Raw genomic sequence first — 15,475 nt, 5'->3', positions numbered from 1 at the left:
AAACCTTTTTATTTGTATCATGTGTTTAAAACAGATGATATGAGACTGACTCGAGAATTTCCATCAATTCTGTAGATATTGCAGTATTTCTCTTCCAAGGTGACCCACTAAGGTCAGAAAATGGGAGTGAAACGTTAGTGCCCCAGCGAAGGAGCATTCTGACTCTGCAAAAGATACCTGAGCAGCCCCGTCAGCATTCCTGGTAGAGGTGTCTCAGACGATTAGCAATAAATTAACCCTTCTCAAAAAGAAAAGGGCAAAGCGTGGCAGGGTGGACCTCCTAGAGCTGCACAGGATCAGCATTACACTACGATTAACAGGGCAAAGGTCATTACAAGAATGTTCTAGACCAAGGTTTCTGAACCTTTTTCGGCAAACGCCTCTACCCCCGAACACTCAGATACCTGCTACTTCCCCCTCCCTACATGCATCATTACATGATATTGTGAGTAGTAGTACATAATTAAAGTGAAAATATATAATTGAATATTTATATCGTTTATTCAACAAAATAATAAATAAATTAACATGTAACAGTTTTACACGCACACACATAGAACCGTCTGCTTTATTTACATTATCAATCAAATGGGGACAGTAATAACTATAAATCAAATGGGTCAATCAATATATCATACCATTGCTAATACAATAATCAATAAAACAAAAATCAGAATAATAATCGCAAGAGTCACTGATCAATGTGCAGATTGTTGTTGATGATGATGATGATGAGCAACAAGATTTAGAATATTGGATAAAAAAAAAAGCTTTAGATTACCATGCTTCACTACATTCATTCGGTTTCGATTCCCAGGACCCATTCGATAGATGAGAAAGACTTGTTGAAAATGTGAATCAAAAATCAATCAGGTTCAGGAAACACATAAGAAGCTTTGTCAACATTACATGCTGTGATTCGTGAATTAATTTTCCTAATTAAAAATAAGTGTGATGCAATCAATTTCCACATGAATTGTGAATCCCAAAGAAAATGGGTTGAGAAACACCTAGTAATGTTACTAGAAGCGCTCAGCCTTTCACCCCCCCCCCGCCTTCCAGATCTCAGTGACCCCCTATAAATTTGGTCATTAACCACCTGAAGTTTTGTAATGCCTCCCCAGTGGGCGGTATGAACCTCATTGGAAAACTGATCTAGACTCTGTTGACCTCACTAGGGAAAATTCCCCAGAGATACTAAAATCTATACATTACAAGAAATTTTTCATGACAGGATGAATGTAAAAAAACAATAAACAAATTAAGAATGGATTAGTGAGACATGTTATCTGACCATTGGCCTTAGTCACTGAACCATTAGAAATTTTACAGAAGGTACAAAGTGATTAACAACACATACAGTTCAGCTTGAATTGTTTCCATACCATTCATTATAACATCACTGTCATTATCAACGATGTTACTAGCACAGTTACTTGGTTTCATTTCCACTTAGCTCAGGTGGCTACAGGAGGTATTTTAATCAGGCAGAGAATCTCCTTTATTACAATCTCCTCAATAAAAGGGAGGAGGTTACTTGGCAAAGGTTTATTTACACTTAAAATTAGTGACTTACAACTATAGACTTGACCTTATGATACATTTTATGACATTTTGTGGGGAGAAATAGAAGGGCAAAGTTTTTATTTTTTTATTTACATTTCCTGTTAAAAGGTCACACTATAGGCTTAACCTTGTGACCTTGTGCTACTTTACATTATGTTTTCGTTTGTTGCCTCATCTTTATTGTTTTTCTTTGGGGTTGTGCTGTCAGAAGGTATAAGGTCCAACTATTAGATATTAGCAGAGTAATGCTGAAAGGTGGGATGGTCAACGATTATTATTATGATCGTTATTAATATTTGTAATAGTAAGATGTCAGAAAGAATGTTATCATAGCGAAACGAAATAAATATTTACAGATAAAATTTATTTATGTCAAAAGGTTTTAATAGAAAGGAATGCTGGTTTTTATAACTAGCACAAACGAAAATGTTAACTTGGTGAAAAAAAATGTTAGAACATAAACAAAATGACGTAACAGGATAGCTTGGAAATACATGTATCAGGTTATCAAGAGTTGGAAGTCAGAGAGAGCGGACCCAGTATGTAATCAGAGGAGAAAGACGGTTGTGGACCATAATGGCTCCAAGTAGGGAAAAATATTGATAGTAAAAAGCTAGGACTGGCATTGTAGTTTTCCAATGGGAGGACACATCCAGTAAATAAAGCTGCTGTAAATACCACCAAGTCTTTGGGTCATATGAATCTTTGCTTGCAGCTTTTCCAAAGATCTGTAAATCAAGATCAACTCAGATGGACCAGGTATTCTCTCCATTGGCCGATGCAAAATCCAAGAAATTGTTATTTGTCCCTTAATATTATAATTGTTATATGTCCTGCTTAGACACCACAAGACGGTCAGATACATCAAATCATAAATTAGAAACCACTAGATTATCAGATATATCGAATCGAATGTAACATATATACAACCACCCATGTTATACAGTACCCCCACTATACGAAAACTCTAGAATTCCTTGGCCTTCTGACTAGAAGCAAAGTGTAGTATCTGTTTTGATATGATACTTCATCTTGACATAGTTTATTAGAGATATAAACCTGATAATACTCATACCATTATGATGTAATGAATAACATTTAAAATGAAATAAAAAAAACAAAAACATTTGTTCGTTATTGAAATGCTGAGGTTATGACTATTAGTGCTACATAGCCAAGGATGCAAGTCTGAATGGAAAAGTTTGAATGTAAGGATCAAAGGTGACTGACTGCATGAATGGAAGTTGACAAAATCACATGACTTCTGGGAGAGAATTCTGTCACTTTCGTTCTTGGCAAGACTTCAAGCCAAGAAGATGTGTAAAAGCTATTGTCCTTGATTAATAAAGGAGAAATTTTTTTTGTTGTCGGTTCTCCCCCAAACAAGGCATAGAGCCACTTAGTCATGAGGGAGTACTATTTAGGATCAGATTTGCGGGGATACTATTTATGGAGTTGGGCAGCGAGATGTCTGTTCACATTATACTTGAATTTCTGCATGTCAGTACAGTCATGGAAGCAGGGGCCCGGGAGTGAATTCCAATGTGTAAGAGTCTGAGGGAAAAAGCTATTTGAGTAGAAGGCTTTACGGCATCTAGGGATCTCTACAATGTAGGGGTGGGATTTTGCTGCTTGTCGGGGTTGTCAAGAGTATTATTGTCACGGGGGTACTAGTGCTCGGAATTCGTCAGAACACTTGCCATTGAAATACTTGTAAAACAGGCACAAGGATGTCACGTTTCCGTGATGGGACAGAGGCTGGAGTTTAGCTGATAGTTCTATTAAATTGATCACTTTCTTTTTTAACTGTCTAGGAGCAAGAGACTAGTGGCAGATGCACCAATCCAGATTTGGCAACAATACTCTATACATAGGCGAATGGAGGCCTTGTAGAGATACAAGATACTCTCAGGTGTGAGGCCTTTAAGCACGGTAGAGAGAGCCCACCTTCCTTGCAGAATTCACCAAGACTGAAAGCAATTTTTATTTTTTTCCCAATCCAGTGCATCCCTTTTTGGGGAACTGGAGTATTCCCACTTTATAATTTGACCTTTTAACTCTCCCTTGTAAGGAGGCAAGTAAATAGTACTTCTTTTAATTCCAAAATATCAGACTCCTTATTGTAAAATTTTCCAATATTCAGATGCTTTGAATTTTCAAAGATTTAAAAAGTTTGACCCAAACTCCTTCCAAAACATCTCACTCTTTCCAACTATGCAACCAAATAAAAGTTGAAGAAAAGAATACTAAAATTATTTACTCATAGTTTTCTTTATAATTTACTAGCAAGATTACCAATATTGTTGAGGCAAAAGTGTAATCAATTTCTATTAAAATTTCTATCTCTCTGCCTCTTTCTAATCCATCTCTATCTTTCTTTTCCAAACACCTCTTTATCCTCCACTCACCCATACATACTCTCCTTTATATAATTGATTTCTTAAGGAATGAGTCGGTTTTCTTTCCAAATTACTACATAATAACACTATAAAACTCGCCTAGTTGACGCTTAGAAAATTAACATTTTTTTCTAAATTTAAATATTATTCATCCAGCACAACTCTAATAAAGAATATAACAATTTTGTGGTTATTTGTTTTGTAGCTTTTGACTTTTAGATGGGCATACAAACACAAACATTTGTCATTTGCATAATAGACTAGCAGTGTAACCTGGTGTTGTACGGGAGGATGTACAACAAAATAAAATTTATAAGTGCGTGCAACATCTTTCTTTTCAAACTTATATCCCCCTTCTTTACCACACCCCCTTTTACTTCCTCTGTCTTTTCTCCTTCTCCCAATCTCTCCCCTCTCTGTATCTCTCCCTATTTTGCTTTATATGGTAACTGGAACAAAATCGTTCACAAATAACAACAAATTAACATTAAAAACGCTCTAAATATCAGTCTCACCTCCAACTACTGTTCCTTTCAAAACGACATTATGTAACAGCAAAGATGAACATATGGTGTTCTCTTTTCATACTCTATCTACTGGCAAAACCTACTAGTAGTGCTAGAATTAGCCTTAACCATAAAAACTGTGATGTCTTATAATAAACATTGCTATCACTCTAGTTAAAAGTTTAAAAGGCTACTATTTGGGACCAGATTTGCAGGGATACTATTTAGAGAGTTGGGCAGCAAGATGTCTGTTTACATTACACCTGAACTTCTGCATGTCAGTACAGTCAGAGAAGCATGGAGCCGGTTCCAAAGTGCAGTAGTTTGAGGGAAAAAGCTATTCGAGTAGAAGGCTTTATGGCATCTAGGGATCTCTACAGTGTAGGGGTGGGATTTTGCTGCTTGTCGGAGGTATTGCTGTTGAGGATGTACTGGTGCATTGAGTTCATCAGAGTACTTGCTATTGAAATACTTGTAAAACAGACGCAAAGATGGCACATTTTAGTGATGGGACAGAGGTTGGAGTTTAGTTAATAATTCAGGACTTAATCGGTTGGCAACTCTTTTTGAACTCTGTCAAGGAGTGGCAGATGTAGCAGCCCAGATATGGCAACAACACTCCATGCATGAACGAATTGTGGCCTTATAGAGATGAAGGATATGTTCAGGTGTGAGTAGCCTTTTAGTACGGTAGAAAGAGAGCCCATCTTCCTTGTAGCAGCCGTGGCAATTACCTCAATGTATTTGTTCCAATTCATGTTGTCTGTGAATGTTAACCTAAGGCGCTTGAGAAGTACTTTCAGGAAGTGTATCATTATGTATGGCAATCAGTGGTTGAGAAAGTTTCTTGTAATTATTAAAGTAAATAAGCTTAGTCATTGGTCTTTATCATCCAGTTTCACCCCCATTCCATTACAGATTACATGCATTTCAAAGAAAAAGTCAAGCTCTTAGAATCTCAGTGAAATTCGATTATTTTAATATATTTTTTTTTTATTTTTATTTTATTTTAACTCATACTATTATGGGTGTAGCCATCATAGCTGTCTTACTTTTGATATTTATGTGAACAAAGCTTAAAACATAATTTGTCACCTGACTGATCATATCTTCTTTGCATTTATCATTATTGGACTATCCACTCCCAAAATTTGCATATTTAAAAGATAAAGTGCTTTTTTTTTTCATAGATATTGAATTGTAAAGAACATAAAAGAAAAGGAAAAGAAAAGAAATTCCCAAATTTTAAAAAATAAATATGTTTACTATTTATAAGTGGGATCAACTAACGATGCCTGGGAGTAATGAAAACCCTGATGATCTCGGCCCTGATTTCCATATTACAATTTTTATCTCATTTTTTATTTTTCTGATAAAGTAAGATTCAAAAAAGAAACACTCATCCCATTTCAAAGGCACATTTAATTGCTATAGTTCGTTTGATAAAACAAATACATTTTTTTATGACATAATTACACATTTTTGGAATTTCAACATCTAGGTTTCTTTCAATAATTATTTTTACAATCAAATTTAACAAAATATTTTTATATATTGTACTTGTATATTATTTCTTCAAATCAATCATCTTGAGAAGGTTTTTGAAATAAAGATGAAATATTGATGAATATATAATTTTGATTTTTTCTAAAATTTAATTAAATGTAGATTCCATTTTAAGGAAACTTATTGTTTTTTATTTTAATAATGGAATTAGATTATTTTTTATTTGTATTTTGATAAAAACAAATGCTAAATGTTAGGTCATTCTGTCGTTCTGTAAATCTGATATTCTAGTAATTAAGATGAACAAATATATGAAAAAAAAAATGATGTGAACTATACAATGAAAACATGTTTTGAAAGGAAAGAGTATTTGATTTACAACATTGAGCAATTCTTATTTGGCTGAAATTGTCTTATATAAAAATATTACCTCTCAAAAATATTTTGTAAGACTTGATACCACAAGATTCAATAATCTGTGATCCAATTCTTCTCATTATTCTGATTATATATATATATATTTCTTATTTATAGTATTCTGAATTTTACTGGGTTTATATAATTGAAAATTCAGTAATCGTTCATATAGTTTTAAGCCAAAAAGAGATGACTTAAACTGTAAGCTACAAAATTATCATATTTCATAATTGAGCATTCATGTATTGTTTTAACAAAAACCAAGACATCAAAGAATGGATAGATAGCAACAAATAGTGTATATATAAATGATGCCAATTAAAACGTTGCCAGCTCACCTTTTGATTTGCTTGAAAAAAAAGAAAAATGTCTCACTTTTGACTGACATATGTCATAATCATTCATAACAACGAAGAACAAAGAACAACGAATGATATTTGACAGAAATTGTGATATTCATTCCTCAGTAAAAGGTTTTGTGGCTTACGGTCAAGCACTGACTTGCCCTTAGGTCAATCAAGTTAAGTAGTGATAAGCTTTTTTAATACTTATATGTCTGACCACTTAGAAACAGTGGCAACTGTAAGTAGCTGGATGTCTGTGTGTGAGACTAAGCAAGATTAAGTAAAAGTGTTTTTATGTGTTTACATAGTAGTGATGGGACGGTTTCAATATTTTTAACAATTCTGAGACAATTGATTCCAGTACTGATTCTTTTTAAATTTCTGAATATAGTTTTTTTGGGGAAGGGGGATCAGATTACTGTAAAAACTTTTTTAATATGATGCTTCTAAATTTTTGAAAATTCGTATTATTTGGATTCATCGAACTATTGGTCTCATCTTGAGTGTGACTTTCACAACGTTTTGGTTGATGTAACCTCTGATCTTCTTCAGGTGTAACTTGTCGAATTCAGGAATTTGGACGGAATTTCAAATGGAACTCTTTATTTACTTCACAGAGATAGCATGTTCTTGTTCTATAACCCCTTAACTAGATAAAGGTCCTAAGTAATTTGCAGTAGTATTTTTCAGTCACTCACACTGAGAATTGAACCTTCAACCTTCAGGAGAAGATCACTTTTATAATTGATTTTTCCAAGTACTCTAACCATTGCACGGTGGGTCCTTGCAAGTTCGACAGAAACATTCCGGAGTTCAACAAGATACACCTGAAGGTCAGAGGTTACATTGACCAAAATGTTGTGAAAATCACACTCAAGATGAGAACAGTAATCTGATGAATCCAAATAAAACTTATGTAATACTAGCATGGGTACCCCGCGTTGCCTGGGTTGACATGAAGTTCCGTTTGAAACACGTCTGCTATATTAATCACTTTTATCATGGGTAACATGGATAACCCACAACAATTTAAAAAATAAAAGAACGGATAAAAACGTGTAAATGTAATCACCCCCAAAAAGAAGTATCTGCTACCTTCTCCACCAGATATTTCGTCAGAAGGGATCACTTTCCTAAGAAAACTCACGATTTTGTGGACTTAAAAAAATAACGTTTATAAATATTAATGCATGCATTTATTTTTTATTTTGGTAAATGTGTAGTTTAGCGGCGTAAATTATTTGCCAGACAAAAAAAATATAAAAACTATTTATTTTTATATAAAACACATTGTTAGACCCAAAGGCCGAAATAAAACCAGAAAAAAAATTTCATTTTTATTATTTTTTTATCATTTATATTTATTATTCGAGGCTGCTATATTGCTTTTAAAATTTGGCCTTTCTAAGGTTTGGCAGATTGGCCTTTTTAAGCTCTTTCATGAACTATGTTTTTGGCCGCCATATTTTTTTTTTGTAATGAAAGAGCATAAAAAGGACAAATTTTAAACGTGTAAGGCGTGCACATTTAGTCTAATAAAAAATGATAAAAAAAAAATGAATTTTTTTTTTTTATTTCAGCCTTTGAGTCTAATAATGTTTTATATAAAAATAAATAGTTTTTATAATTTTTTTTGTCTGTCAAATAATTTATGCTGCTAAACTACACATTTACCTTTATTTTTTGTAAGAGCACTTTTTACTGGCTTTTTTTTTTGTAAATAAAAGAAATTTTAGATTTGCTTTTTTTAGGGGGAGGGCTTTTCGATTTGCTTTTTATTTGTCGTTTTATGTTTCTAATGTAATCCCCCCCTCTAAGAAATTGAATTTGTCATATTTTGGGGTTTGTTTTGTTTATTAAATTGTGAGGTGAAAGTAGAGAATGATCTCATAAAAATAATTAAATTTATTGTTATTTTTTTTCGTAAGTATTTTCTTTTTTTTTGATATTAAAAAAAAAAAAACAATAAAAGCCAAACAATTTTTCTATCTACACGGAATTATTTTTCCAGCTAGAAATTAATGAAATTACCAAATGATATTTGGTAAACGTTTGTTTTTGTTTTTTTATGGAGAGCATTTAGGGGCAAATAACTCTAAAAAAAAAATTTAAAAAAAAAAAAGGTCGCTGTTGGAAATATTAATTAAAAAAAAAATTAAATTAAATATATTATCAATATAATTGTTGTTTAAAATTTATTAAAAAACAATTTTAAATAGAATACTAAAAATAATTCTCTCGCTAAAAACATTAAGTAAGATACCGCTATTTAGTAAAATCAATTTTTCTGAATGTCATATGCAAATAAGGTGATCTCTTAATTGTATATTTTTCCAAGTATTGTACTATATATAGAAATAAATGAAAGATTAAAGTAAGGCACGTTTTGTATATATTAATCAAATTGTGAACAAACAAACAGACAGGAATACGAATTTATATATATAGATGAACATATATTTTCTCAAACATAAAAATACACTTTTTAGGGGGATTTATTCATTTTAGTTTTACTGAGTAAAATCAAGAACTATTTATCCTTTCATCATTAATACTAGAAATGGAAATTTTTTTTTTTTTTTTTATTACATTTTCACCCCAAACAAGGCACATTGCACCTTTGATGTAGGGGGCTACTATTAGGGACACAGGCTACAGGGGTACTAGGTGGGGAGTTGGGCAGCAAAATGTCGGTTCACGTTACACTTGAACTTCTGCATGTCGGTACAGTTGGGACCAAAACTAAAAACAAACAAATAAAAACAAGAAAAAGAATCGTTATTTTGCATAAGAAAATGAATACAAAATTTTAAAATTCCAATATCCCCAAAAGTTCTGATCTTTAATAATCTCAACGCAAATACATGGTCCGGCATAAAAATCCCCACATTTTCGTGGAAAGAGAAAAATGAACACAATTATCGAGAAACGGACTCGTGTTTCTAAAAAGTACATTTAAAGATAGTTTGGTTTTAATGCGTTGTAAAAATGATATAAAAAAAAAAAAATTGTCTTTAATGTTAGCAATAAATTCATGGGCTTATTCCCATTAAAAGTTCTCCATAACTATGTCATTTCAAGTAGAATTGTGCCTATACACAAATCCTCAACATTTTGATGATGACATCAGAAAAATTTTATCCTAACTAGAGCAGGCAATCAATCATTTTGATTAAAACATGAGCAATTTTAATGATTCCGATGACAATAAAAAGTATGGGAAGGTTGAACATTGTTGATCCTGATTCAATTCCACGCAACGTCGGGTCTCTCTGCTAATATATATATAAATAGTAATTGTAAACACTAGTGAAATATAATTTTTATTTTTCTGTCATTTTTGACATAGGATGTACAAAGAAAAAGATCATAGAATTACATCAGTAATTTAATGTTTTTATATATAAAAAATATATATAAAAAAAAAACGTTCATTTAAATTACAAAGTGAAAGATTTCTTTCTCAATTCATTTCAAACAGCAGGCTAAGTTTGAAGAGGTTGTCTGACTTGCTTTTTGCTTTCCCTTACTGCTTGAAATGGTTTCATCTGGAGACTAGGAAAAAGCATGTTTTACTCACTAAATTTTACATGACAAAATGAAAGTAAATACATTTATTTATATATATTTAGAAATATATACACATTGATCTTTATTATCATAGAGTGGCTGATGTAAGTAAGTAAATTTCTTAATCAGCTGCTGCTTAAAAAATCCATCAAAATACAAATACCAATGTCAGTGTGTTGTATAATGGAGGCACACGTAGACTGAGAGTTTTTTAGCTAATACATTATAGATAGATTTGAGTAACAGGACTCCATAGTTTAGGGAAATTGAGTTAACAAATCTGTCACTTAACACAGCGCAGCCGAGTGACAGGAAAAAGGTCATGGGTTATGGCAGAGATGTAAACAAGTACAAACACTTGTGCTAGGCTCAGCTTATGAGAATAAGTTAGTGAAATTTGTGATAAGATTTATGTTTGGAGAGTGAGATTTGAAAGTAAGAGAGATTGTCTGCTAAAGTGTAGTGATAAAAGCAGATCAAATACCTCGTGCAAGCGATGATAATAGATGCAGTTGTTTCCTGGGAATGGGAAAACCAATGTTGCGGTTGAAATATAGCAAAAATCAATGACACGCATCTTAAGATGAGGAACTAGTGTGGAATTGGTAACATATCTTCGACCCAAGATTCTATTATCTACAATGTAAATCTCACCTGTCTGTTTAAATATGTATGTATGTATGTATATCTGCCTAAAACTTTTGACAGAGGCAATGGATTTTCACGAGATCGGTATCGTTTTGAAGCTCGACCATTCGGACGACAAATATTGAAAAATTGGCAAAAAACATTAATTCCTTCAACCTCAACTGGGCACTTTTCTACAAGGAGGCATCGCTTTTTTCGCTGATATTTTCGATTGACACCTCAATTTAAACCTTCGCCACTTCCAGTTTGGCGATGGATGCAACAGCAAAGATGCCTTTTCATGTTCTTGTCTCCTTCACGGTACGGGTTTGAGCCTACCAGCCTACTACACTTTTTTTCTTTTTTTTTTTTTTTGCTCAACACACACCTCCAAACACCCGGGCACCCAGGCTAGTTATATAAATCTCAGCCGTTTGTGTGTATATTTGTATGTCTGCTAAAAACTTTTGTCATTCGCAGCAAACCAGTATGAACATGGTATCGCTAGAAAGAGCAATTTCTTGGACACATAATATAAAAAAAATAGAAAAAATTATCAATCATTTCATGTAGAAATATTGTTGTTTGAAGCGGAGAGTCAGCTAAAAATGTTGGTTTTGACACTGTTAATCACGCATGCGTGAACAGTCGTTTTGTTCTTTCGTTTTAAAAAGATCAATTTGCAACATCATAATATCTGTGTTGTCATGGTCTGATTGATAATGTATTTGCTTATGAACTTAACTGTTGATAGTTCGCATCCACCACGCTGCATTTTTTTCTTTTCTTTTTACTTCCAGTTTTGCTTCTGGCTGATAGCACCCAAGCCCTGTTTTTTTCTTTTGTATTTTTAAAATTTTTTTTATTTAAACCATATTTTACAACCAGACAACTCCGGGCGGCTCCCCCCACGCTAGTGCAGAAATAAAACTTAACTATACCCAAAAGAGCACAAGTGACTTGCATCCATTATTGCTATGTTACGAAAGGCTTTTGTTTACAGAAGGCGAGGAGCAATGATGCAGAGAGAAAGTCAACATGAGGTGCATGACCATGAATGCAGAAGTATGTTGCGCACTATCTTTATCGTAATGAACACATTTGTTGTAAAACCCAAAAGGGTTAATGTGCTGTAACTATGAACCTGAAGAAATTAAGCTAACATGATAAAATCCACTTATGAACAAGTAAAAAAATTAAGGAAAAATATAAACAGTTTATGAAATGAAACAAAAATTTTAACAAATTTATAAAAGTTATGTATAAAAATGTTTATATATAACACCAGTTTTAGGCTTAGTGCGATCCTAAACTATAGAAGGATTAACGGCTTCTTATTAATAACTACTTTTCTGAGACCAGTTATAACGGTGAAAAGTGGCTACATATATTATTAATTTTGACAGAGTTGGAATAAAACGATGTGGAATTCAATGCAGTGAACATGTTTCTATGAATACAAGAAAAAAAATGCAAAGATTACCTTGTAGCAAATTCAACACCAATTGTGCTCTTACTCTCCGCACTGAAGTCATTCCTCGTGAAGCGATACAAAAGATTTGTCTTACCAACTCCAGAATCACCGACAAGAACAACTGAAATGAAAATGGAGAATATCTCAAATTTTACCAGAAATGAAAAAAACTAGTATTAAATTACAGTATGATTCTCAAAACTTTAAATCATTTTAGGTACCACCTAAAAGCACACACAATTTATTTCCCATAGCATATATTCTATATAACATAAGTATTAATTCAGGTAATAGGAAAATTTTTGCTGATAAAAGCAAGTGTAAACTTAAATCTAATATAAATATTAATATTTATTTAGTAACCTCAACCAGATAAAAATATTTATATCGTAATCTCAACCAGATAAAAAAATCCAATACAACCACGATAGGAAGTAGAGCTTGTCATAAGGAAAATGAATCAAGACTAAATTAAAATTTACAAGGAAATTTATTGTTTGACAAGAAATCCTTAATCAGATGAAACAGCACTTTATAAGTCATAAAATGCAAAAAGAAAAAAAAATGTAATCTGTTCATATTGTCATATTGGTTAAAACGTGTGAAAATGGAAAAACAAACCGAATCTAGAAGTCCAGAATGCATGAAGATCTCATAATAAATATTTTTTTTTTTGCTTAAATGAAATAAAATATTCTAATCATAAAATGAGAGAGAGAGAGAGAGAGAGAGAGAGAGAGAGAGAGAGAGAGAGAGAGAGAGAGAGAGAGAGAGAGAGAGTACAAATAATTATTCTAAGCTCTATAAGTCTATTTTTAATCTAAGTGACTATTAAAAGCCAATATCCTTTTTGGTCTTGTTAACATTCCATTCTGGATAAAGCGTTACAGACAAACGACAAGAAATCGATTTCTCTCTGAGAGGAAGTAGTAATGCCTGGGAGGATGATCTCGAGTTATCTTTGAACATTGAGATGAAATGAAAATAACACAAAATATTTCTCTGTATTCTCACAGAGACCATAAGATCGGATGGCAATAGAAAAAAAAAAATACACATGGGCAAGAAACCTTCTTCAAAAGGAGATGGTAATGCCTGGGAGGATGGCCTTCTGTAACTATTGAAATTGTGGTGTCTACCATTGTATCCTAATAGTAAGCATATTGTGCTGAAAAAAAGAACTCTAACTTCCACTTATGCTCTCCGGAAATGAATAACTTCTCTTGAGCTTTCTTTCTTTCATTAAATCAATGGCAGTACTCATAGTGGCTCGTCCCTGTGTAGTTCTCAGTAAAATAAAGCTTCTTTCAAGCATCCTCAGATTTGGGTTTTTTTTTCATCTATAGCGCCATCAATTTCAAATCCAATGCCAACAAATACTTTTCATAAAGCGTTTTCATAAATAATGATTTTTTTATTCAATTCATCAATTTAAATCCTTTCATAATATTCTTCATTTCAACTAACAATCTATCCACTTCATTCACTCATACTCTCGAATGGTTTTTAGGCATAAGTAGTGACTCAATAGCAAAAAAAAAAAATAATAAATAAATAAATATTCCAACTTGTCCTATGCATTCCAACTTCAATCCAATTGACCAATTTGTCAGCATTTCTTGAAAAAGAATTGTCATTATGAATCTAACAAGAAGTAACTATGAAAAAAATTCTCATTATAAATCTAGCAAGAAGTAACTATGATCAAAACAAAAATCACAAACTGAGGAGATAGAAACTAACGCATAAACATCTTCAAGTTTAGTGTAAACAAATACCTCTTGGTTAATCAATTCCTATCAAGCAATCTACTCATTCCAACTATGTTTTTTCAATGTACATATAAAGAAGAAACTGGTGTTGTGCATTTTTGGGGGGAGGGGGCGGTATTTTCCATATAAAATAATTTGCATGCAGAAAATAATAATTCAAGAATCAAGAAATAAGATACTTCAGAAAAATTGTGCTTTTGCTTTCTGAACAAATCTGAGCACTACAGGGTGGAACGATAAATTTAGTGCCCCAAAGAAAACAACACTACAACTTTATTTTAAAACTTATATTGAAAAAAAATCAATTCAATCTATTCAATGTAGCCACCTTCAGCTTCAATCACTGCCTTGATATGGGTCCAGAACTGGAAGCATGCCTTTTCCACAAGCACTGGTGGCAGCTCGGCAAATACTTGGTGGATGGCGGTAATCAGACTGGTTTTGGTGTTGTGGGAGGTCATGTTGGTAATGTTTTCGATGTTGGACCAAACGTAGTAGTTCAGCGAGTTGAGGAGAAGGGGGATGGCAGTGACAGAAGGGTACAAAGTCGTAGCACTTCTAAAAGCAAGCATAGGTCTCTTTGGACTTGTGTCCCAGCACCGAGTCCTGCTGTCACACCGAGGGACTACCAATGGTCACCTGATTGCACCAGGAGATCACCAGACTCTTTAGTGCATTTAGATACACTTTGGTGTTGACTTTCAAGCCGACTGAAAATGTATGATGTGACACTCACTTGAAACCACACCAAAGACCATAATCGTGGCCGGAAACTTCGTTAAGCTTTGCCCTCAAGTGTTGAACTGTCTAGATTTGCATTTTGAGTGTGCTGGCAATGGTCCTGTTGTCATAACTTGGATCAGTAAAGAACATGAGTTGTACAGCGGTGCATCTTTGATCATCCTCGTTGACCACTGTGTCATTTTCAGACACGATAGAAGGCTCCTATCAATCTTGGAATCTGTACACAAATGGCCAACTAGTAGATGGTCTGCAACAACAGCAAAAAACAAAAGATGGTCTGCAACAACAGCAAAAAACAAAAGATGGTCTGCAACAACAGCAAAAAACAAAAGATGGTCTGCAACAACAGCAAAAAACAAAAGATGGTCTGCAACAACAGCAAAAAACAAAAGATGGTCTGCAACAACAGCAAAAAACAAAAGATGGTCTGCAACCAGTTTTCATCAAACGGAAATTAAATCATGTCTTTTGGTAACAATTTTATCGTTCCATCCTGTATAATGAAATCAAATTAATTTATTTTATAAAATAATTCAAGAAAAAAAAAAAA

General features: G+C 33.1%; 1 protein-coding gene across 1 annotated transcript in view; it reads right to left on the bottom strand.

Annotated features, from left to right (window-relative positions):
- Window positions 1-15,475, bottom strand: part of LOC145245718 (ras-related protein Rab-11B-like) — a 138,288-nt gene that overhangs the window by 71,613 nt on the left and 51,200 nt on the right. The window contains exon 2 of the mRNA XM_080107257.1: window positions 12,419-12,530. Coding sequence (XP_079963383.1) covers window positions 12,419-12,530 — 112 coding nt within the window. The remainder of the gene's footprint in view (window positions 1-12,418; window positions 12,531-15,475) is intronic.

The sequence above is a fragment of the Euprymna scolopes genome, chromosome 23 (assembly GCF_053919585.1).
Source record: "Euprymna scolopes isolate OS-2025 chromosome 23, ASM5391958v1, whole genome shotgun sequence".
In the NCBI taxonomy this organism is placed as follows: Eukaryota; Metazoa; Mollusca; class Cephalopoda; order Sepiida; family Sepiolidae; genus Euprymna; species Euprymna scolopes.
The sequence above is the reverse complement of the archived record's forward strand: the minus strand, read 5'-3'. Positions and strand labels throughout refer to the sequence as shown.